Source organism: Canis aureus, chromosome 8 (genome assembly GCF_053574225.1).
Source record: "Canis aureus isolate CA01 chromosome 8, VMU_Caureus_v.1.0, whole genome shotgun sequence".
Classification (NCBI taxonomy): Eukaryota; Metazoa; Chordata; class Mammalia; order Carnivora; family Canidae; genus Canis; species Canis aureus.
The window spans coordinates 56,105,729-56,130,906 of record NC_135618.1 but is presented as its reverse complement, the minus strand read 5'-3'; the positions used below and the strand labels follow the sequence as shown (position 1 = coordinate 56,130,906).

Here is a 25,178-nt window from a genome sequence, read left to right as displayed (position 1 = left end):
GGAAAGGGGATGAAACAATAGGTATACACAGCTTGCTTTCCATGACCCAATAAACTCTATCTGTGCCCAGTTAGACTGGCGATGACCTCCTGGTGTTGCCTTCAGACTTTTAATATCAGTTACTCTGTCACACAGAGCCTCATCTAATAACCTTATACTGCTGTCTGTAATAGAATAGCAGAGGTTGGAATGTACATGTTCTACTGTTTCCTGATCAAAAAATACAGCGATGACTATGGGGAAGTAATTAGATAAAACATCCCTTATGAGTTCAAGATTAGTGTATCCAGTCACCCTCTTAACACCCCTACTTGAATGTTATATGGGAAGCTGCAAGTTCAACATGTTTGAAATCTAATTACCAGCTCCCCCTACAAATTCTCCATCAGTAGAAGGTGCCACCGTCCATTCAAAGGCTAATGCCAGAAATACGGGAGTCCCTTGACCTCATTTCCCCTTGCCCCTTACGTACAACAAAGAGGGAAGTCTGTTGATTCCAGTTTTTAAGCCTCTCCCAAAGTGACAGCCAATGTCTCTGTCACTACTGTCACTTCCCCAATAGGGAAATCCAGCATTGCTCCTGGATTATTGGATGAAGGACTCTTAACCGGCCTTCAAGTATTCTTCTCCCTCTCCCCCATCAACTGTCCACTCAGCAGCCAGAATGAGCCTCAAAAATGAAAACCTTATATGTCAGATTTTTAAACTTCCATTCTAAATGTTCCAAAGGATTCCTGTTGCTCTCAGGATAAACTTAATATACCTTCCACAGATCTGCATGACATGGCCCCTGTTATTCTTGGCATTCACCCCACCTGTGAATTTATACCCTTTTCTAGCCATTACTGAATGCTTGATTTTCTCTATGAAGCTGTGTTCTCTCTAGCCTTGAGGCCTCCATGCACGCTCTTCCCTCTTCTTGGAATACTAGCTCATTTGTCCATCTCTCTAACTCCCTTTCATCCTTCAGCTCTTGTGAGAGTTGTAATTTTTTCTTTTGGAAGGTGCTTCTCAGCCCAGGGTGGCAGCAGTTTGGTGGCTAAAGGAAAAAGGCATGGAGTTGTGTTGTTGTGAGTTCAATTTCTGTCTCAGATAATAACTAGGTGTGTGACTTTGGGCTAGTTATTTAACCTCTCTGTTCCTAAGTTTTCTTATGTGCAAACTGGAGATGATAAGCATGGTCCAAAGGAACAAAAGTGATCATGTAAATGATAGCATAGTAGCTGGCACATAAACTCTCAAACAATGTTAGATATTGTCACCTAACTTGCTATACATGGATGTTTGAAGGACTTTGCCTTTGGCTCTCTTATTTTTTGCAGACTTTTTGGAGGCTCTTATTCATACCCAAGGCTCTACCTTTGCCACTGACAATTTCCAAATATGTAATTTTTGGAATATATAATCATGCAAAATATATACAAAATATAATTTACAGAGGTGCTTGGGTGACTCAGTTGGTTAATAGGCATCTGCCTTCAGCTCATGAAGGATCCTAGGATCCAGGTCACATCAGGCTCCCTACTCAGCAAGGAACCTGCTTCTTCCTCTCCCTCTGCTGCTTCCCCTGCTATGTTCTTTCTCTCTCACTGTCTCTCAAATAAATAAAATTAATAACCTAGAAAAAACCTAGAAAATAAAATATAATTTCCATATCAAACTTCTTGAGTCTTCTATTACTGGAGGTTTTTGCAATAACCCTGTGGCTTATCTCTCTGCTTCACTTTTATTTTTATTTTATTTATTTATTTATTTATTTATTTATTTATTATTTTATTTATTTATGTAAGTAGGCCCAGCATGGAGCTCAACATGGGGCTTGAACTCATGACCCTGACATTGAGACCTGAGCTGAGATCAAGAGTTGGATGCTTAACTGACTGAACCCCTCTCTCTGCTTCACTTTTAATCTCTAAAATCTGTTTCCACGTGGCACCTGACTATACTTTATGAATATCGGTTCAGAACATATCACTCCTCTGCTTAAAAGCCTTCCATGGCTTCCCATTATCTTCCAATCAGGTCTCTCAACCCCAACTGACATTGTTGACATTAGAGGCTGGATAGCTCCTTGTTGTGAGGGGCTGTTCTGTGCATTGCAGAATGTTTATCAATCATCCCTGGCCTCACCCACTACATGCCAATAGTACCCCACACCCTCACCTAAGTCATGGCAACCAAAAGTGTCACCAGACATGGTCAAATGTCTGGTGAACAAGACCATTCTGTGTTTAGAACCACTGCCTTAGTATAAGAACTCATGATACCTCATGATATTCTTAAGGTCATTCCTGGGTCATTCCTGGCATCCTAAGAGCCAGGCTGGAGTCAGTTCCACTCAAGCCACATGGACGGAGGATGGAGTGATAGAGTTCCATGGTAGCCCAGAAAGCAGATCAGAATACGACCCGAAGAGGGGGTGGCAAACCAACAGACCAACAAGAACAGACATTCCTGGCAACATCCTCAAGCCTCCCTTCTACTTCTCATTTCTCTCTGCTTCTGGTCTGAAGAAATGCCTGTTCAATGGCAGCCTGGCAGTCACCTCCCTTCCCTAAGCTCTCCATCTTCATGCACAGGGTTCTTTAGTTATAGGCAGAGGGTAGAAAGTTTATAAATTCAAGCCCCCATCCACTAAAAACCTGAGGAATTGACCTTGACCATTTTCCTGCACTTTGCTTTGTCTCATAAGTGAGGCATCTCTCCGCAGATCCTGAGCCTGCAGCTCTTTGTGGAGTCATGGTTGAGCTTTGTTGGTGTTCATGAACAAAGACACAAGGCGCGATGAATCCTCCGGGCCCTGTCAGACTTTATACCAGCAGGGTTGCATTTTAATCAAAGGCACTGCTTTCAGCACTTGCTGGAACCTCAAGTTGCCTTTTGCATGCCAGTGATGGCAGAACAATGGTGGAGCTTAGTTGCAGCTAAAGAGAACTCAGAGCAGAGAGACTGGAACATGGCAAGGGACTCTTTCATCTCCCAGCAGGGAAGATAAGCAAGAACTAGAAGGAAATCTTCTGACCAAAGTAACAAAAATGGCTCCTTCAGTTTGTCTCCTCAACCATTTGAATGAAGTTTGTCAACAGAATTTAAAATATAGCTGGTAGCAGGGATTCTTGAAGGTTTTCGTCCCAGGACTCCTTTATATTTGTGCAAATTATTGAGCTGTTGTTAACGTGGGTTATATTTGCCAATATTTCCAGTTCCAGAAAATAAAGCTCAGAAAATTTAAAAATATTTATTTTTAAAATTCATTTGCAAATAATGTTAAACCCAACTGCCTGTTAATGTAAATAACATATGTATATGAAAAATAACGATATTTTTCCAAAACCAAAAAGAAAAGTAGAAGAGTGGTATCTATTTTTACATTTTTGCAAATCTCTTTAATGTCTGGCTTAATAGAAGACAGATTCTCATATCTGCTTCTGGACTTGATCTGCTGCCAAATGTTTTGGTTGAAGCATAGGAAGAAAACCCAGCCTCACACAAATATGTGGTTGACAAAGACAAGAGTCTCTGAAAGCCTTTGAAGAGAATTGTGGAATTCTTCTCTGATACTACACCAAAACTCAACAAGCAATGGTTTTTTAAAGGCTGGTTGCAATGAGGAATCTGAAACCATATTAATTAACTTTTCATGCTCTTTTCACACTAAAATCCTTGTTTTAAAGCTATATCTTGATGGAATCTTTTACACGGGGGTAATTTTTAACATCGTACACTGGCCATTTGGGAAATTGGTTCACTGAGTTATACAGGTCTTCCATTTTGGCACATTTCATGACACAATATAAAAAAATCACATTCACTCAAGGGGGCAGACACAAGCAAAATTGCAATTTTCATTTGAAATCTTGAATTTTATCCTTGGCAATAGATGCCATCAGTGGCTTTCCTTGAAGTGACAGGCTCACTTAGCTCATTTTCGGGAAAATATCTGCCAAATATCCAAGCCTGAATAACCATAATTTGCCTGTCAGTCATTCTTTCAAGTAAATACGGTGTTTCATGGAAAAAATGCAGCTAGTTCAGCATGCAACTCAGTTGCACAAGTGGCTGTGCTAGAGACCAACGGTATGCTTTGGCTTGCCACCAAAGCGCTTTCTGTGTACTTCCCATTTTGTTATGTGTAAAGTACGAGATGTCATAAAATTTAATAAGATTAATACTTTTTTACTGTTTCACCGAGGACCTTTCAAAAAGAAAGTAGCATTTTCTTTCACTGTGAGTGAGTGGCAGTAATGAATTCAGTGACAACTAGTGTATATTGGTGCCACTGTTTTTGTTGGAGCTCAGACTCCAGCAGTGTCACCCACTGCTGCTTTGGCATCATCAGTGCAGATGTCAACACCATGAAAAAGGCAAATCATATCTTATTACTACTCTGAAATAGTTCTGACCTTGTAGACCCCCGTGAAATGGTCTTGGGAGGACTTCCTTGTCCCCCCAGGGTGAACAGAACATGCTCTGAGAACACTGCTATCACATCAGCGTTAAGGACCTCAGTTCTCAGACTTGAAACACTCAGGGTTGAATCCCACCTCTACCACTCACTAGTGGGATAATTTGAAAGTTACTGTCCTGAGTTCCATATGCTCATCAGCAAAATGGGTATAATACCCCATGGAGTTCTTGAGACAACTAAGTGAGATAATGCACGTAAGCCCTCGGTATGCACTTGCTCTTGTTATTTATTAAGGGCTAATCTTTCCTTAATGTGGCTTATCTGGGGGATATTCTAGAATACAGGTTCCCTAAGGTTTGGACCACTTCAGCAACCAGTATGAAAAGAATCAAGCTTAAGACATGTGACTAGAGACTGTGAATCTGATTCTCTAGTAGGGTCTCCAACAGCTGTATCACTGGCTTTGCCCCCAGAGAGCAAAGATGTGAAAATTTTGGGGGACTAAGCAGAATGGTGGTAACCATGTCCTGAAGGGTTCCTTGCTGTGGGCAGAATGATGTAGATGGGCAGATTCAGTCCAATCTGCTTGTCACAAGAAGATGGTAACAACCAACACCAAGTTAGTACTTGTATATGCCAGACACTGTTCTGTGTGCTATACAAATATTAACTCATCAAATACTCATAGCAACCTTATGAGTAGGAAAATAATACTCCCATTTTACAGATGAAAGCTGAGACACAGGGAGGTGAAGTAGCATTGTTACACTGTTGTGCATTGTAATGCATTGTTGACCTGGGATTTGAGCCTAAGCAATCTGACCGTAGAGGTGAGCTCTTAACTACTATACTGTACTGAGAAAACAGAAAAAAGGGGGGGGGGTGAGCGGGGGGGGGGAGGTACAATTTTTCCAGAAGATTCTTTCCTTTTTTTTTTTTTGAAGATTTTATTTATTTATTCATGAGAGACACACACAGAGAGAGAGAGAGAGAGAGAGAGGCAGAGACACAGGCAGAGGGAGAAGCAGGCTCCATGCTGGGAGCCCGATGTGGGACTCGATCCCAGGACTCCAGGATCACGCCCTGGGCCGAAGGCAGGCGCTAAACTGCTGAGCCACCCAGGGATTCCCCAGAAGATTCTTTCCTCCACAACAGAACTTATATTTATTTTGCCCTCAAATGACCTGTTAAAAAAACCCTTGAGTCACTCAGAAACCCTAGGAAAAATGAAAACTCTACCAAAAAGTCCAAGAGTGACACAAATAAATATACGGCATGATTTTGAACAACTGGATAAGTGTTAGACAAAATTACTCCATTTGGACCTTTTGTTTGTTTTTTTGAATGGCTAGGAGACTGTGACATTGAAACCACAAAGAGAAAAATGAAGCCCTAGAAAACAACTTAGCTTTGCACTGAACATTCTCTACCTGATCATAATAATTTCATTGGCTTTCAAACTTCAGAATCCACCCATAGCCCCAACATGGGAGGCATTAGCACAGTTACAGAATCAAATGGAAACAGAATGAATTCTTGACAAAGAAAAAGCAAAAATACAACTAATGGGCATGGGCAAGTGGAAAGGGGAATGTGGACAGCATCATTCTAGAAAGTGGGAAGTTGAGACATCCTACTCAAGGTAGATGGGAAAACTAATAAAGATTTATGTTATTTTTAGAAATTGGAAAGGTAATCAATACCGAGGGTGAATGATTTAACTAAATCCTCACCTATTATGGCAGGAAGTCAATAGATTATAAATCAAGAAACAGAGGATAAATATGTTGTTTAGAGAAATAGATGTAACCACTGGAAGAATTGAATCAGAAATGGTTAAAAAGCCCTACGACCCAGCAATTGCACTGTTGGGGATTTACCCCAAAGATACAAATGCAATGAAACGCCAGGACACCTGCACCCCGATGTTTCTAGCAGCAATGGCCACTATAGCCAAACTGTGGAAGGAGCCTCGGTGTCCAACGAAAGATGAATGGATAAAGAAGATGTGGTTTATGTATACAATGGAATATTACTCAGCTATTAGAAATGACAAATACCCACCATTTGCTTCAACGTGGATGGAACTGGAGGGTATTATGCTGAGTGAAGTAAGTCAGTCGGAGAAGGACAAACATTATATGTTCTCATTCATTTGGGGAATATAAATAATAGTGAAAGGGAAAATAAGGGAAGGGAGAAGAAATGGGTGGGAAATATCAGAAAGGGAGACAGAACGTAAAGACTGCTAACTCTGGGAAACGAACTAGGGGTGGTAGAAGGGGAGGAGGGCGGGGGGTGGGAGTGAATGGGTGACGGGCACTGGGTGTTATTCTGTATGTTAGTAAATTGAACACCAATAAAAAAAAAAAAAAGAAAAAAAGAAATGGTTAAAAAGGAAAAAAAAAAAAAACCCTTGCTCTGAGCAGTAGAACTTGGGGTGAAAGGGCATAAGCACCCCTGAGACACATGCTTGTCATTAAAAGCCCTTCGACATGATTTAATTTTAAAAATAATGTGCATGATTAAATGTCTTAATAAATTAAATGATACTTTTTAAAAGCTTTTCAGTAAATTGTGAAGAATTTGAACTGGAAGAGAAAAATATACCCTTTCTAATCTCTTTGATAGTATAGAACAGAAAGATGGGGAAATGATATTTATTGGACATTCACCAAATTGTAAGTAGCAGTTATCTGGGGGCAAGGGATGAGTATATAGATAGAGTACAGAGGAAATATTGCCTTGTCTGTTTTGTTTTAAAAGTTTATATTTAGAATGTGTTTTTGTATTACTTTTATGTTAAAAGAGTTTTAAGAAAATACAATAAGAAAAATATGCCACTGAAAAAGCATGACAAAAATAAAATATCCAGGCTTTTGTGTGTTTTTTTTTTTTAAGAGAGCTTAAAAATTTAAACAAAGAGAAATGTGTAGTCACTCGATTTGTCTCCATGGATTCCTAGAAGTAGGCTATTGTCTTGTTTTCCTTCCTGTCTGCTTAAGGTTAAGAAACCAGGAGCTCTGAATTCATTTCCATTCCAGCCTCCAGCAGTTAGGAGAGGTCAGTTCTCCTCTGTGTAACCTATACGGCCTTTCAGTGCATTTGGCAAATATGTTTTGGGTATTTGTTGTAGGCCAGACACTTTGGAGACATGTAAGCCCCTAAGAGAACATTCTGTGGCAAGCCTCCTCCCCCCCTGACTAATCCAGGACTCCTACCTCATGTTCCAGGAGTACCCTGCTGCATTCAGATGGATGCAGTTTCTCAGCATTTTCCCTCTACAGTTCTGAACTTAACAAAGATTTTTATTCTCTGCTGAATCCTCAGCACCTAGCATGTCTAGCACTTAGTAGGTGCTCAGTAAGGACATAGAGAGCAGAGGAGCCAGGCTGGAGTTCCCCCAGATGCAAATCACTCACTTCACACCCCTCCTATTGGATCTCTGAGAAGGGGGACCAGCATGGGAGTGGATGTCACCTGAGCTGGAGAAGGATGAGAATCTGAGTTAGGAGGGGTGGCCCACCGGGAAGGACAAGTCCAAGAACTTTGTAAAATTCAATAAACATCAGAAACTCCCATGACACTGTCATCCCCTCATCTCCTCACAGTAAGAAATGCAATACTGAAAACAATGGGAGGCCATGGGCTTGTTTTCAGGGGCAGAAGGAAGATGATGGTGAAGGGATGCTGTTCCACTGTGCCCAGTCTTCAAAAAAAAACACCAGGGCAAGATGAGGCAGAAACATTAAAGACTAGAGATGAAGTTCTTGCCTGTGGGAAGCAAGGGATGTCACAGGACAAAGCACTCCTTCCGTCAAGCAGCAAGTAACTCATTGAGAAGACCTAGATATGGCTAACTCAAGAACATGTCAGTCTTGGGCTCAAAGCATCCAAAGCCTTCCAGTTCACTCAGAGTCAAAGTCAAAGTTCTTACAACATCCTTCAAGGCCTTCCACAATCTGGGGTCTAGCCCCCTCAACCAATGTGCTCCCTCCTCTGAGCTCATCATCCTCTTCAGCTGCACTGGCTCCCTTGCTCCTTGAACACCCCAGCCATGTCCTACCCCTGGCTGGGCCTTTGTATTTGCTGCTTTTTCCCATCTGGAATGCTTTTTCCCCCTGAGAGTCACCTGGTGTGGTTCCTCATCTCCTTTATATCTGGAATTAAATGTCATCTTCTCAAGGAAGCCTACCTTAATCACACTATTTATAATTTCATCCCCCTTTGCACTCCAGTGCATCTTCGAGCTTTTGGACAGTTTGGGGGAAAGTCCATAGTCCTGGGCTGGGACTGTCCATTACCTAAACCAAAGGGATGACACTGCAGCTCAGCCCCCAGGATAAAACTGGAAAATCATCTTTGGGGGTGGCCCAGACTGAATTTTCCTTGGTTCAGACCTTATTATCTCTTGGAACCTAACCCTGCCATCTCCCCAGTGCTCAGGAGCTAAGCCATCACTCACCACAGAGTGAAAAAGCAGAGCAGAGCAATTATTATGCTGTGCAGCAGACCTTTGACTCAGATTAACATCATTGCCTCTTGATTTGATCTTTTTATTTTTCTCTAAACACTGAGAGCATTTTGATCACAAGCCAGATTTATCTTTGGTGAAAAGTAATATTTTGAAAAACCAGGACTTCCTTGAAGTATATATTTTAAGGCATTTTAAGCTGATAAACAGCTAATTGGTTTGCCATCCTGTAATTTGCGAAGGGTCACAACGATTTGTTGTAAATAATGCATCTGTATTAACTGCTGCATGCCAAAACCAATTTCCACAGGTGCCAGTAGAATTTTATAATAGTTGAGATGGTAGAGGATGCTTCCACAGTTACCCATGATTTTTGCAATCATTCTAACAGGTAGGTATTATTGTATTCCAAGGCAGCTTTGCATGATGCTGAATAGCATATGCTGCAGAATACAGAGTAGAGGAGATTCCATTTCCTAAACATGCAGGTAACCAAATATATATAGAATCTGAAGCACAAGGAATAGAAACAGTGTCTGCTGGATTTGCCCACAATATGTCCACACAACGTATATTTACTTTTTCTTTCCCCAAGTTTGTACCCAGAGTATTGAGGGAATTTTGAAATGAGACTACAGAACGACTCTGGGTAGTCTTTGAGGAAAAAAAATGGAAAATAAGAGATGGACAAATAATGTTGAGGTTTTCGAGACTGTGAAGTCAGACTTCCTCAAAATCCAGGCTACTGAATTACCAATAGTTACGGCAGAGATTATAGGGTATATTATTTTTAGAATGGTTTATTAGCACTTAAGCCCAGAATTGAGATTGGTAGTGATTAGCGTGGGTTCACTAGGAGAAGCTCAAGCAACAAATTCAATGGATATTTATTGAGCATCTACTATGCACCAGTTCAGCAAGATACGGTCGGTAGAGTATTTGGGTGGCAACAAGATTTTTGATATTTCTTACAACATGCAGGTTAAGTGGTAGATGTATAGTGTCAGGCTTCGCTTGTTCCAAACTCATCCCACTTGTCCACTTCTGACTTCTGCAAGTCCAAGGTCTCCAAGAACTAGGCCTGGTAGTACTTTGGTCTATTGCATAGCTAGTGGGCATTTGCATTCTTCAAAGATGATTTTGACTCTCTGAGTGCTGCCTGAGTATCAGGCTGCGATCCCTAAGCCAGAAGTTGATTACTGCCTGACACAGACCCAAAAGCTCAAAGAAGTGAAACAAATGCTGTGGCCAAGTTTACTCCTTGGGAAGTGAGATAGCCACGAACCTAATGGCATCCCTAAGTTTGCAGACACCCAAATGCAATATAGAAAATGCAAGAATCTCCAATGGTTTGCTCAACTTGCATCTAATCAGAAACCCCTTAAGAAACTCTGCTCTTTTCACTTCCAAATGATTGGTGTTGCCATTTAAAGAAAATTTACATTTGATCTCCAGAGGTGGTGTTTCTCAGTAGCTCAGTGTTACAATATCTAAATCTTGTTAGCTTCACCATTTTTTCCCCAGACCTTGCTGGATTTGGAATAGAAATTGGGAAAGGTTGAGATAATTATTTTTCACAAAAATTCCAGTTGTTGAGTGGCTCAGAGCCAGTGACTGCCACCAAACCCTCCTTGACAGAGGAGTGAGCAGGCTGGAAGAGACAGAGACCCACTCATCAGGCCCAGGTCCTTCTATTAAGGTAGTGCTGTTGTGGTGTTTACGGTGAAGCTTCTGGAGATCACACTAGCAGGCGATCTAGCACAAGCTACTTCATTTCTAGGAGCTTCAGTCTCCCTGTGGGTGGAGCAAGTCTACTAGTAGAAAGGGGCTATTATGAGTTGCATCTGTTACACTAAGTGCTCATCCAAGTGCCTGGAGTACAGTCATGAAAGGCAGCACAGGGTAGGGTTGGAAGCCTAGATCTGCCTCTTACTATGTGCTCTTTGGGTCTCTGTTCTTTCATTTGTAAAATGGAGAGAATAACAATATCTACCTCCTAAAGATGTAACAAGGATCAAATGATATTTGCCAAGTGCCCACTTAGAACAGTGGTTGGTATATAGGACGTGTCTGATGGATAAACAAACAGACAAATGCATGCATGCTCGGGGGTTAGTCTGGAAATAAACGCTCCCTCTGCCCTAGCAATCATAGTTTGGCCCACAGAAGGTGTTCATTAATTGTCAGCTATTTATTATTTTCCTGGCACTTCTTTCTGGGGTTCTCATGGCCCAGCCTCTCCTGCAGCTTCCTTGGAAGTAGCCCCCTATAAGGATATGTCACCTGCTTACTGATTCCAGGAGGAACAGCAGACCTGCCCTGGAAGTGAGTCCTCTCATGCAGACCTCTTGGGCTGGAGAGCTACTAGCCCCGACTTTGCTGTTCATCAACATCATTTTGGAGCAAGCCTCTGTAGACCCTTAAAATGCAAATCAAATCCTGATAACCTTTTCTTCATCTATGCTTTCCTTTCTATTTTTCACCAGCTCCTCTTCTTCCTGCCCCCCAAAGTGTCAATGCCACTTAGGGTTTTGCTATTTTTCCTCTTCATACCCATTGGGTTTTCTCTGTCACTTCTTGTGTATTTTCACGTCTTCAATTCCCACCTATGTTTGGGTGATCCTAAGGTCATCCCAGCTTTCATCTCTGCCCTAGGTTCTACATTAGTGATTCTTAACATTTTCGGAGGATGAGACTCTCTCCATAAAAGCACCCGTTTCCATAATATTTTTCTTGAAGTTTCATAAGCATGCGGCACTTCATCCATGGAGCAAATAGAGGAGGACTTCTATGTAGGCTTCCAATACCAACTACCTCCTTTTTGGGGATGTCAATTTCTTTACCCTTACTTACTCGATGACCATGTCTGATCAAGTCTACTTCACCCTGTCTCTAGTGTCCTGTTCATTGTCATCAGAACACCAGATCCCAAAGTTTTCCCCTCTTGCCAGCCCCGACAGATGTTGTTCCCTGTGTACCTGGGCAGGGGGTGCATTTTCCTGGAGCCCTTTATGAGAGAAGGATCTCACTGACTTTCTTTCAACCTCTCCTTGTCTCAGGAAGAAAAGAAGAACTACCTGGGCAAAGGGCTAAGTGCATGTTTTCCAGGAAAGAGAAGAGGATTCACAGAATCCCTGCTCAGACGAAGAGTCTGTGATAAAGACGAAGAGTACAACCACCCCCCACCACCACAACAACCAATATTCTTGGGAAAACAAAGGGTACTTCTAGAAATAAAATGTTATTATAGATTCCTCCATGCCTCTCCAGTGAGATATAACAGGAGTTGGCAAACTTAACTTCTTCTGTAAAGGGCCAGACAGTAAATATTTTAGGCTTTGCAGGCCAAGCAGCAAAACTGAGGATACTATATGTTATACATATGTAACAAGAGAGAAAACAAATTTCCATAAAATTTTTATTGGCAACATTCAGAAGTTTGGATGCTGAAATTTGAATTTCTCATCATTTTTATATGTCACAAAGCATTATTGGAGATTATTTAATTTTTTCAACTACTTAAAAATATACAAAATATTCTTAGTCTGTAGGTTGTACAAAAATAGTCAATAGGCTGAATTTGGCCCATAGGCTATAGTTTGCTAACCGCTGAGATACAGTTATCTATCACAGTGGATATACACCACTGAGTTTTCAACTTTAGAATTTTAGAGACCACATATGATGACATATACCGTTTATTGAAGAATCTCAAATTAGTGGAGTATGAATGTTTAACGGCTGTATTTTTAGCTTTCAACTGTGTTATATCCAATCTCTCATTTCCTTAATGATATTTTGGGCGGAGATCATAACTTTCTACTTACTTTTGGCTGTTAAAACTTCCATATTGCAATGCACTATCCCTGCGCATCCCCCTTTTAGGTTCTAGCACCTTCAGTGTGTTGTGGCAGGGAGCAGGAAGAAAATAAGGCCAAAATGTCACTTCGCTTAGCTGTGTGATGTTGCAAACCTTTACTGTTTATTGTTACTAGTTTCCCAGCTAACACTGATCATCAGGTTCTCTGTGTGGCAGGGGACATGTTGACTTTTTTTGTGGAGACACAAGCATTGATTATTGGAGAGCCCTAGGGGACCTTCCCACTGCAACTTCTCTCCCCAGTGTGGAATATCTGAGTCTGACTCACTTTCTTCCATCCCACTTTGGCTTCTGTCACTGGCAACTCATGTCCCCATGCGGCTGGACCTGCAGTTGAACCATACAACACCCTGTGAACATTTTTTAAAGGCCCTCCTCCCTTTGGATGGACTCAGCTTTGGGCCAAGGTTCATGGTTTGGGGAATGGAACAGGGGCCAACTCTCAAGACAGGGCAACATCTTCATGAACATCATGTAGCTCTGACCAGGGTCTTGTTGCCTAATGGGCTGCTCTCTTGGATGGGATAATGACCAAATGGCTCAAGTTCAGCTATTCACCACCAGATCCACACAGCCTACAAACTTCCCCATTCCACAAAGGCTGCCCCATTGCCATTCCCTCTGTCTTAGCCTCTTTACTGAAGTAGGCACACAAGCAGCGTCCATCCCAGGAATGTGATGCCAGTCTCTCTTTTCTGCAGGCACCCTCAATCTTTGTGAATGAGTCTTCTTGGGGCACAGGTAATTCACTGAGGAACCTCAAGTTTTGGGGAAAAAGGAAGGTGGTATAAGAAAGCTAGCTTGCCATTTGTCTTTGAAAATGGATATTGTCTAAAAAGGATGAGTTAAGAACTACTGGTCAATGCATTATTTAGAGGTATGAAGGAATAAAGGAGTTGCAATAAGTACAAAAGTAGAAAAAGTTGTAAGTGCTTGCTGCTGTGTTTCTTCATTTAACAGGTAAGGAAACTCATGCTCAGCGGTGAAACAACTTCCGAGGGTTTGCAGCCAGTAAACGGCAAGATCCAGCTAAGAACCCAGGTCTACCTGACCTCAAGACCCCTGCTGTTGTCTCATATTCTCTGTGGTCAGAGACCAATTCATAAATGACTAAAAGCCCATTTGCTCCTATAATGAAAAAGTGGGCTCTGGCAGGATTGTGTGGATGGAGGAAAAAGCAAAACGACTTTGGAGTTTTGTGGGCTTCTCTTTAACCTCAGAAACATTGCTTTCACTGGGGGTGCTTCCACATGTCAGAGTATAATTTTTAAATAGTTAGAAACATAATTTTCCTAAAATATACAATGCGCTCATGTCAAGTTTTATTCAACTCATCAATGAGAGAACTAGCAGAATGACAAAGCTAGTTCAAAGGAGGATGTTATATATATTTTTCAGGAAAAAAATTCTGAAGTAAGATTGTCAAGTTAGATGTAAAACTGATTCATGTCCTAGAGGGTGGCAATAAATCTACAACATTTGAAATTATCTCTTCTAATGAGCAGAAATAATTTGCACCTCTAATGAGCAAATTTATGTGCATCTTTCCAAGCTCTCTACAAGTAGCATCTAACTATACCACTGGCCCTTTATCTATAATAAAACAAATAAAATTACATTCCACCAAAGAATCAGATGACTCCCTCAGTAAGATTGTCAGACATGGCTCTAAGAGAACAAACGACAGAGTCCCCTTTCTTTGCGTATTTTTTTCCCTTGATGCACGCTAGTAACCCACACACGTCACCATGTTAATAACCCACACTGCTTCCCCAACCTTGGAATGTTGATCACTTGCCTTTTTTCTAATCCAGAAGATGAAATTTCAAGTGACAAAGTAAACAATTATTTTCAAATCATCTGCTTCTTCAAATGGGTAGAATCTTAGAGTCAAAAGGCAGGGGGCTAGATTTGAGGTAGGAAACAGAGGAGTAGGTCTTTTCCACCAATGATAGAACTGGGAATAAGATTCAGAATATTTAATCACAGGTAGGACTGTGAGACTAACCAGTCAGAATGGATGCTTCCATAGGGCTGGGCCAGGATCCTGATGGCCCCTGCTGGGTCAGGTCTTAACTCTTTACTGGAAAATCTCATAGATGTCTGGGAGGTTCCAGAATAGGCTAGGGTAACTATAGTGGTGGCGGGAGGGGGAGGGTTGATTGGGGACTTGGGCCAGATGCTGTTTACCAAGAAGTAGGAAAGTATTTCAACATTTTAACAAGCAATATGGCTATACAGACATGTTCTGGTTGAATGTTATCATGTTCACACCTCAACCTCTGCCACCTCCCCAGTCCTGACTGGTCTCACAAACACAGGCATAGTCATTCACCCACATCCTGCCTTAAGATTCCAGTCCACTTCTCTCCTCTGTTTGCCTCTTGGGCTTTAGAGGCAAAGAGGAACCATGCAGGGAAAGGAACAGGGAGGAGGTCAAGAGTAGGGAAGAAAGAGCATTCTGCACGCACGTCTAAGGGAAAGTGCAGCATCAGATCTAGGAGTGGAGAAGTGACTACTTGGTAGTGTTCCTAAGCTCTGGAGGTAGAGCAGTGCTCCCAATGGACAAGGATCCCTGTCCTTATCTTCTATTGGAGGGAGATAGGAAATATGAAAAATATGAGTTACCATGTGAGAGCACCCAGCACAGGGCTTGGCACATAGGAAATACTCAACAAATGTTATGTCCTTCTCTTATCCGTGTCCTTAATCACATCTCTGCAGCTTCCCCGAAGGCTTCTGAACACATAAATAAAGCTGCAACCCCATCTGGCTGAAAAGAGTCAACCATCTGGAGATTTGGAAATATGGGGGAACTTCTAATGACTGGCTAATTTTTTTTTCAGTTTTTCAGACAGATGTTTGATGCCATTCAGGCCCATCTGTAGCAGAAATAGCAGTTTATTGAGACTCTTTTCCATAATTTTAAGCTCCTTGTCCTAAAAGCTAAGTGGACTTTATTTTCTTAGTATTTTCTTAAAAAATGATTTGAAAAAGTGATCATTGGCTAATGGAGAACAATTCAGGAATAAAATATGGAAATATCAGACCCTTGGATTAAAAAGACCTTTAAACTGGCAGCCCATGGGTCAAATTCAACAATGAGGCAGGTTTGGCTTGGCAGGCAGTGTGTCTTTATTTACTTTTAAATTTTATTTTATTTATATATTTTTAAAAGACATTAGTTTTTTAAAAGATTTTATTTATTTATTCACAAGAGACACACAGAGAGAGGCAGAGACACAGGCAGAGGGAAAAGCAGGCTCCCTGGAGGGAGCCCGATGCCAGACTCAATCCCAGGACCCCAGGATCATGACCCGGGCAGAAGGCAGACGCTCAACCACTGAGCCACCCAAATGTCCCAGACAGTGTGTTTTTAAAAAGTTAATTTAGTTGCCCACATTTTAAAAATCAAGAGATTTTATACCTGGCTTTTTAATATTTGGAATATCGGGATAAATTTGGTACACGTTTCCCAAGAGTAAAAATCAACTCAAGTCACATAGCATTTGTCCCTTGGATAGGGGCTTGTGCTCTCTGGTTTGCCTCAGGCCCCACTATTCTCTATTGTTCTCCACTCTGAGACCGTGTTTCAGCTACCAGGTATCTTTTTAAGTGCAGTGACTTCTCCAACCCCCTACCCCCAGAATTGAGTTAAGAGGACAGTGAAATGCTTGTTTCAACTGCTACATTACCTGCCTTGTCCACATGGACATTTGGATTTGTTTACTCCTAATCTTATCTGAAGCTTTCATTTCAGAATTGGATAAACTAAGGCCCAAAGGAGGAAGATATATGCACAATTCACATAACTCGTAGTGACAGAAGTGTGATGAGTACTCAGGGTTCCTTGTTACCAGGCCAGTGGTCTTTCCATGATGTAAATACGTCACTTTGCTCATGTCTAGGACTTCAAGGGGTCTTCTTAATGAGGGAACCATACATTGAGCATGTTCTCATTCAAATCCACATGCTGCCATTGAAAACACACAGCAAGTTGGGACCCTACTTTGTGAATGCCTCGTGTGCTTTCCAGATAATGAGTCAGGCATTCGTTCTGCTTTCTGAGTGTGGGTGTCTCTACATAGGTCGATTGTTTCTTCATTCAAAATCTGTCCTTTGCTGTCTCTGAATTTGTTCCTGTCTGATGTCGCCTGCACCCCTGCAGACATTGCACAGGCATGCTGAGTGTTCGGGGACCTGAAGCTTCTGTATGGAAAAACCCATGTGTCTGGGCATTCTCACAAGCTAATGTTTGTACCAGTAGCAACCTATCCACCGGAGCACGAATTCATGTTCTTAGCAAATGCTCCCAGAAGCAACATGGCTTAGGTGAGGTAGTGCCTGCTGGGTTTAGGTATGTGACCTCAGGCAAGTCATATAATTTCTCTAAGGCTCAGTTTCTTCACCAATAAAATGAGGATAATAATAATACTGATTTAAATGAGCTCCTTTGAAGAGGAAAAAGTTAATTTTTCAAAATTGTTAGAACAGTGCTAGCAATTATATATGTACTAAATATAAATGATATTCTGGGGAGTTAAAGAAATAAAAAACCCTTCTCTTGCTTGAGTGATGTGATCCTTCTTAACACATGTAATTGTTGCCAGCTCCATTGTAAATACTTAATATATGTTAGCTTAAACATCAGAATTGCTTGGAGGAGTTTCAGAAAATTCAGATTCCAGTGATCCACCACAGACCTACGGAAGCAGAGAATCTAGTTGTGAGGCCTAATTATCTTTTTTTTTTTTTAAAGCTCCCCATGTGATTCTGATGACTGGCCAAGTTTGGGAACATTGATGTAGTTTCCTTATTCCTGAATATCTTTGGTGGTGGAGAACCCATACCACCTAAAGCTCCCTATTCTACATTGCATGGTCATTTATACTGAGGCAAAAATTGTTTTCCTCTCACTCTTACTTCTACCCCCTTGAGGCCACATAGAACATTTCAAATCTCTTTCCCATATGACAACTCTTCAGATATTTTCAGACAGCTGTCATGTCCCTCCTGACCATTCTCTTTTGGACAAAACCGCCACATTCTCTCATGGCTCTTTAAAAAGTATGGGTGAACAGACTTTGCTAATTTGATATCAGAAAAACAACTGAGCTATAAGACCTCCAGTTATCCTTTGACTCTAAAGGACCAGAAAAATGATGATGTTGAGACTCTAGGAGACGGGATATACTGAATAAGAGATGATTATACACCTTTAATCCAGAGGATGGGGTCTGCCTATTGCATGCAGGAAATCAGAGGTTCCTTGAAAATTCCTTGAACACTTGATATATTCAGTACATGAAGAAAAATCTTGGTTTCAGATTCCAGCCAGGCCCATCTAGGTGCTGGTTCTATGGGTGTGCATACAGCTTAAGATTCATTGTGACTCATTAAAGTTACTGTATATAATACTTCAAAAAATGTAAAAAACAAAACAAAAACAAAAACCTGGCTGAGTCAAATTGTATGAAGACTGCAACATATTTTCTCAAAAGAATTCACCTGACCAAGAACATATCTTAGATTCATCCAGTTCCATCTTGATTCAAATTCTCACTTCTCCCACTAAGCCCACAGAATGCCTGGGTGGGGTTCCAATTCCTTGTACAAACTGTGGGTGTAGGACATGATGTTGGAGAGAAGAGAAACCATCAGTTGAGAAATTCTGAGAAAGGATTTAGGCATTTTAGGCCCTATTGGGGGAAGCCAAATTTGGTTTTTAATTGTACATTCCCAGGTTTTGTTCCAAGAGGTGCAGAAGAACTGGAAATAACGGAAACACGATCTACATATATACCTCGTCTGGCTCAGATTTTTTATGCCATCCCTAGAACCATATAGACAACAAAGCATCCACCAAATCACAGCTTTACAGAAGGTAATTCAATTCTTTGTTGTCAATAGAGTAAAGGGAATTATAGAATTTCCCCAAGGTAAATGACTTCACCATATCTGATCACCAATGATTACAAATATTAGATTTTTATCAATGTTTGGGAAATAATTGTTCTAAAATTTCCATTGGTACACTGGATAAAATAAGAGCTTTGGATAGTGCTAATTCATGATCACCTATTCCAAAGTAATCATTTCCCAGATTGATAAGAAAGGGTTGGAGTAGGCAAATGTCTTAGCCAAGGTCACACAGATAGTTTGCAGCATTACCCAAGTCTTCTGACTTCAAGTACAGTGATTCTTGTTGCATTTAAAGTAGTCTTTTCCTACCTGGGATTCCCACCAGTTGCAAATTTGTGTTGGAAACAGAATCAACTGTAGTAGTGCTACAGTCGGGAGAGCAGTTGTTCAGAGTGTCAGGACATGGGAAGAAGGCCAGGGAATGATGCAATATTACACTAGCAAGTGATGTCATAGCATGATTTCCTAAGTGATTTACATAAATGCAAGTTCTCAAAAAGCCCTGACAAATGCCAGCCAGTGGGAATGCAGGCATGGAGAACCAATGGCAAACAGGAGAGGGGAACATATAGGAAACCCAGATTTCCTTGCTCATCACAGTGACAAGCTTCACAGATTCCTCAGAAGCCTGATAAAACTCCCTTCTGCCCCTCTAATCCAGTGCCTTCCCTCAGGCACATAAGCTTGAAAGAGCTTTGATTTTCTTCTCTATCTTTCCATTTACTACCACTGACATTCAGTCATTGCCCAGTGATGCTGAGAGTGACTTCTTGTGTAGTGAAAGCGAGTTTAATAGTGAGACAGTCTAACCAAGAGCTTCACATTCTGAAAATTGGTCTGCCCTCTTCATCATAATTTAGAGCAAATTCTCAATTTTTAAAATTAGAAGCTGTAATTTTTGGAGAATCAATCGTATGCAAATGCCATGGAAATATATTTGTTGAGTTTGGAGAGGACTTAAGAAAGAAGACAGGTGGATACCAAATACGAACACTTCAGTTTTGTTTTGAAACATGTATTAATAAGGAAGTTTTGTTAAAATGTGTGTGTGTAGGGGTTCACATACGTTTGTCTGGTTGGCAATGTAAGTTCACGAAAATATCTACTTAGACCAAACTCAGAAGAAACTGCTAAGACTGTGTTAGAAATAAGGAAATAGCTCAAAGTGTGCCAGCCTAGGTCACAGTCTGCCTGTCTCTGTCCCTCTGTCTCTTCTCTCTCTCTCCCTCCCTCCCTCTCTTTCTCTCTTCCTTCCTCTCTCTTCTTCCCTCACTTTCCCTCCCCCTCCACCACTAAAATGCAATTAAAGCAGAGCCAAAGACCCCATCTCAAGCCACAAATCAAAGCAATTCACAATATGCTTAGGAATTTTGGATTTGAAGACTTTGCTCAACTGCAGAAGCTGCCTAGAGTGCCACAAAATCTCATCTCATGAAGCTTAAACCAAAAACAACCAACAAGACCAAACCTCTTCATCCCACACAGCATTAGTCTTGCTGGGAACAATCTGGGCATCTGCACATTCTCAGCAAAAATTCAAACTATTCATCTTTCTCCATCACTGCCTCCATTTCCCCAAACACCTACTGGAATATTAGAATATCAGAATCTGCATTATTTGGGGCCATTGAGAAGAATTTGTAAATACCTTCTAGGCAGCAGGTCCTCCACAGCCCCGAATGGGTCATTACTTCTTCATTCTTCCTGCTGGTTTCATTATCACTTGTAGATTTAGTCCTGCACACACCTCTGGAATATAACCAGTAGTCCGTGCCCACTGCAATGGTCATTAAACTAAAAGCTGCGAAGGCTCCCACAGTGGTGATCAACATCTGGATACCTCTGTCACACATCCTCATAATTCTTCATGGTACTCTGGATGGCTGGGGGTTGGAGGGGTAGGTTCAATGCCAGAGGGGAAAATCACTCTGCAGCTGGGTAACCTAGGGCAGGCTCTTCCAAAAATTCGGGTCTCCTTTTGTCAGCATCCACAGAGACTTTAGGAAAGCTGGGATTTCCTGTCTGGAGCTCTCTCCGGTTCCCTGGGTCGCCTATGGCCCTTGGAAGGGTGCAGGCTCCAGGGGGTTGGTCCACATCACTGCTGCCTTCTGAGGATCCCTGGGTTCCTTTCATTCCTCAGGAGCTTGGTAAAGATGAGGGTCCGTGCAGGGCATGGCTCCAGAGCCTGGAGCTGCCAGTTCGGTTTGAGATGCGCCTGGCTCCTCACAGCCTCGGGAGACTCAAGGCAAAGAAATCCAGAGAGGTCTATGTGTGTGTGTGTGTGCGTGCGTGCGTGTGTGTGCGAGCGCGTGTGCTGGGGGTGAGGGCGGATGGCAAAAAATAGCACTGCTGGGAGGCGAGTCGCTGAGAAGAGTGTTCATTGCTTCCCCAGCCTCCCAGGAAAGCTCTCCGCCTGCTCCTGACACCCCCGCTCAAACTGGAGAAAAGACAGAGTCCTGGGGAGGGGGCCGGGCGGTTTCATCGGAGGGCAGAGGTCCGCGGTGCTGAAGGGACAGCTCCCGCCTGTTGCCCCGCCTCCGCCTCCCTAACGCCCAGGCGTTGGGTCCGTGGTGCTGAAGGGACAGCTCCGCTCCTGCTGCCGCTGCTGCTGCTGCTGCCGCTGCTGCTGCTGCTGCTGCTGCTGCTGCACCCCCGCCTCTCTAGCCCCTGGGCTTGAGACCTGGGGTGCTGAAGGGTCGCACCTCCCTCCAGCCGCCCTCCCCCCGTCCCTTTCCAGGCCAGCTAGCCGGCTCGGCTCTGCCTAGTCAATCCCACGCTCAGCGCAAAGTTTCCGGAGCCCAGGGCAGTCAGCGCCCCGGCTCGGCTCGTCGGCGCTGCAGCATCACCCTGTTCCTCCGCTCCCGGAAGGGTTAAGGAAAGGGGAAGGGGAAAGAAGCCCGCAGCGCACTCTGGCGCGCTCTCAGCTCCCACCCAGCGCGGCTCCCCCCCCCCCCCCGCCCCCCAACCCCCGAGCCAGGCAAGTTTGCCTTTTGCTGCGGGCTCCGCTGGAGCCCACTGGGGAACACCGAGTCTTCTTAAAGGGACCGGCGACTCCGGGCGACGGATCTGTGTCTCACTTGGGCGGGTAAAAAGTGTTGTCACAGGCACATCTGTGTATAGTCTGTCTCAATTTGGTTCCCCAGAAAACAAGCCAATATGTCTACCCTCCTTTTTCTGGAGCTCTGGTTTACACCGGAGACAACGTGCTCAGATCAGACCCGGAACTGTTCATATACATATGATCATGTATTCCTAAAAGACAGAAGGAGCTGAGTGTATGTAGACTCTGCTGTACGCATATCACAGATTCGGGGCGACAGGTTGTGAGATGCTGGTATCTGAATCCACTTCATATATTGCAGCATCCTTATATTTGTGTAGACTGCAGGTTGATGGATTCAAGGTGGGAGAGTCCGCGAAAATGTCAGGTTCTTTCCAAAGGTCCCTGGAATGTTCATTCGTCAACATCTTTTTCTAAGTGAGACCGTGGAGCACGTGAAGTTAGGTCTGCTTTTCTTGTTAGTCCAAAGTGCAAATGCCATTGCACACTTGAAAGCTAATGAGAGTCTCCCTTTGGAAATAGTCGATGTTGCAAAGGATCAGCACTTGACCATCTGTCTATTACTATGTGTTCTGGCATATACATGGCATATATACTGAGTTGAATAGGGATAGTCCACAGAATGGCTTTATTATTATTATTATTATTATTATTATTATCCTATGGCATAATAGAAGGGATACCCAGAGGCCCGGTGTTTGGAATTGAGGCTGCTTGGGTTGCTTCTGAAATGTTTCCACTGCCAACTGTCATGTTTGAGTGTTATTGAACTGGACAAAAATATAATGGAAGGTAATCACAGACACATATTGTCCCCTGGTGCCATCTCTGGCTCTGTGAGCTTCTATAGAGAAGACTGAGTAGCAGCAATGTATTGAAGAGTTCTCAGATGTAGATCACAACTTCTTGGTGACTTTGTTACTTTGCGTGTGTGTATGTGTTCAGGTCGCTTGATTCTTGGTGTTAAATAAACATACCTGTGCATACAAAGGTTTGAATATACAGTCATGGTGTGACTGTTTACATGTTAACCTGCGCTGTGTTCAATATAGTTATGAGTTCTGAATGGCTGCGAATTAGTTGCAGAAGAAAAGGATGTATGCAAATATATGTTTGTACCTGTAGGCAGTGTTGTGGACCATGTGGATATGTTTACTGCAAATGCATGGCTGTGTGCATGGGTGGGCATGCATGTTCGTGTCCAGGTATAGTGTATGTTTGTGCTCCTACATTCATTTAATTGCATATGCATACGTCATGGTTCACAAGTATTGTTTTATGGGCAGGAAGTAGAAATATGAAAAATCTGCCACATAACCAAAGTGGAACAGATAAACTCGGGCCCAGAACCATGGCTAACCTTATCCCCAAAGAACAGGAGACAATGAGGGGAAGGTATTCAAGGCCTTCTATAAGTTACTTAATTTTTTTTCTTTTTTTTTTAAAATTATTTATTTATTTATTTATTTATTTATTTATTTATTTATGATAGTCAGAGAGAGAGAGAGAGAGAGAGGCAGAGACACAGGCAGAGGGAGAAGCAGGCTCCATGCACCGGGAGCCCGATGTGGGATTCGATCCCGGGTCTCCAGAATCGCGCCCTGGGCCAAAGGCAGGCGCCAAACCGCTGCGCCACCCAGGGATCCCCTTAATTTTTTTTATTAAAAAAGAAAATTTATTTCTTATTAAAATATTCTGCTTTGGGGGATTCCTGGGTGGCTCAGCGGTTTAGCGCCTGCCTTCAGCCCAGGGCATGATCCTGGAGTCCCAGGATCGAGTCCCACGTTGGGCTCCCTGTATGGAGCCTGCTTCTCTCTCTGCCTGTGTCTCTGCCTCTCTCTCTCTCTCTCTCTGTGTGTGTGTGTTTCATGAATAAATAAATAAAAATCTTTAAAAAATTGTAAAATGTTCTGCTTTGACTTTTTTTTTTTTTTTTTAAGAAAAAATGTCTGTAACTTGGAGATAAAGTTGGTCTTTCCTGGGAGGTGTTATTAAATTAGTGAAATTTTCCTTCCCTCCTCTTAGAAACTTAAATAATGTAAAATAATCTTAAAATGACCAAAACAGCCATGGAAGAGAAAGGTCTTTTCTCAAAGCAGGACCATGTAGATGGAAGGTCAATGGGCTTTGGGCTTAGGGAGAGTAGTAGAGCTCCAGTCACTCCATTCACCAGACCTGTGGTAAAATGAGAGCAGCTTCACCTCCACCTCCTCAGCTCTGTAATATAAACCCGGAGAGACAAGGTGCTGTACCCAGGAGGTCCAGCATAAGGAATTGGGTAACCAAGTAGGATAGTGTGGAGTAGGGGGAGGAGGGTCAGGAGCTCACGCAGATGGAGGTGATCATTGTAGGTCAGGATGTAGACAGTTTTTCTGAAGGCGAGAAAGGGACATCTGTTATAAGATGGAACGTTGTACTGAGCCTTTGGCTTAATGAGGCAGGATTACCCTTTTGCAACTTCTGCTCACGGCCAAAGCTGATCACAGAACGTGGGAAGTCCTGAACCTGCATTTGGAGCAAGTCAGAACACCTGTCTGGAGTGGGAGTGCGGAGGTAGGGAGGCCATCGGTTGGTTCCCCATGATGACTCCCAACTTACTAGGGGGTGACCTCATCCTTTCATTCAATTGAATGTGTAGGCGGCTGTACCGGGGTGTGTGGAATCGGCTAAGCCTAGATTTAATTGCTCATTTCTACCACTAGAGGGCTCTTTCACCAGATCGATCCGGGACCCAAGAGATTCAAAGCAGTGATCTTCTTGCAGTGATGGGGCCAGGCTCTCTTTTTGCTGACAAACCTACTTTCTGATCCTACTTTTGTGGTGGGAGATTGGGAGGCATTGAAATGCTTAAAACTGATATTCGATTCTCTTATTAAGGCTTTTTTTTTTTTTTATTGGACTCTTAGTGAAGTAGCCAGCATGAAACACCTGCTTTTTTTTTTCTTTCCCTTTGTGTATCCTTTTATATATTGGAGTCACCCTCAGCACAGGAAGGGTCAATGCACCCTGAAAGTGATTGTGTCATTCAGGAAGGACTAATGACAGCCGTTTCAATTCAATAAATGCTTCTTGAGTGGCCACTATGTGCAAGGCTTAGTACTTTGGAGAACATGAAGATATGATTCCTCTCCCCCAAGGAGTCCCTTGTGTCGTAGGGGGTCTCTCGTTATTACATTTGGCTGTAAACAGTGGAAACTGCAGCTAGTTTGGGAAATTGGGGGATTTTTTATAAGGATATGGTAATGTTTCAATGAATCTTAGGGCAAAGATACAATCAGGCCTCAGCAAGAAGTTGAAATAAAAGCCACCAGAAGCTGTGGCAGTCACCTCATTTTTTCATCTCTGCCTCTTTTCTCATTTTTTTGTTGAGAAAAATTGTTTTACCAGAGCACCTGGGTAACTCAGTTGGTTGAGCATCCCACTTTTGATTTTG

The 25,178-nt window shown here is 42.5% G+C and overlaps 1 protein-coding gene across 2 annotated transcripts in view; it reads right to left on the bottom strand.

Annotated features, from left to right (window-relative positions):
* CACNG3 (calcium voltage-gated channel auxiliary subunit gamma 3) overlaps positions 1-21,596 on the bottom strand; it is an 85,403-nt gene extending 63,807 nt beyond the window's left edge. Inside the window, exon 1 of one of the 2 annotated variants that reach the window (XM_077907043.1) lies at positions 20,333-21,596. In XM_077907043.1, coding sequence (XP_077763169.1) covers positions 20,333-20,543 — 211 coding nt within the window. In that variant the 5' untranslated portion in view covers positions 20,544-21,596. The remainder of the gene's footprint in view (positions 1-20,332) is intronic. The other variant, XM_077907042.1, reaches the window with a different exon arrangement.
* Positions 21,597-25,178: the final 3,582 nt, after the last annotated feature.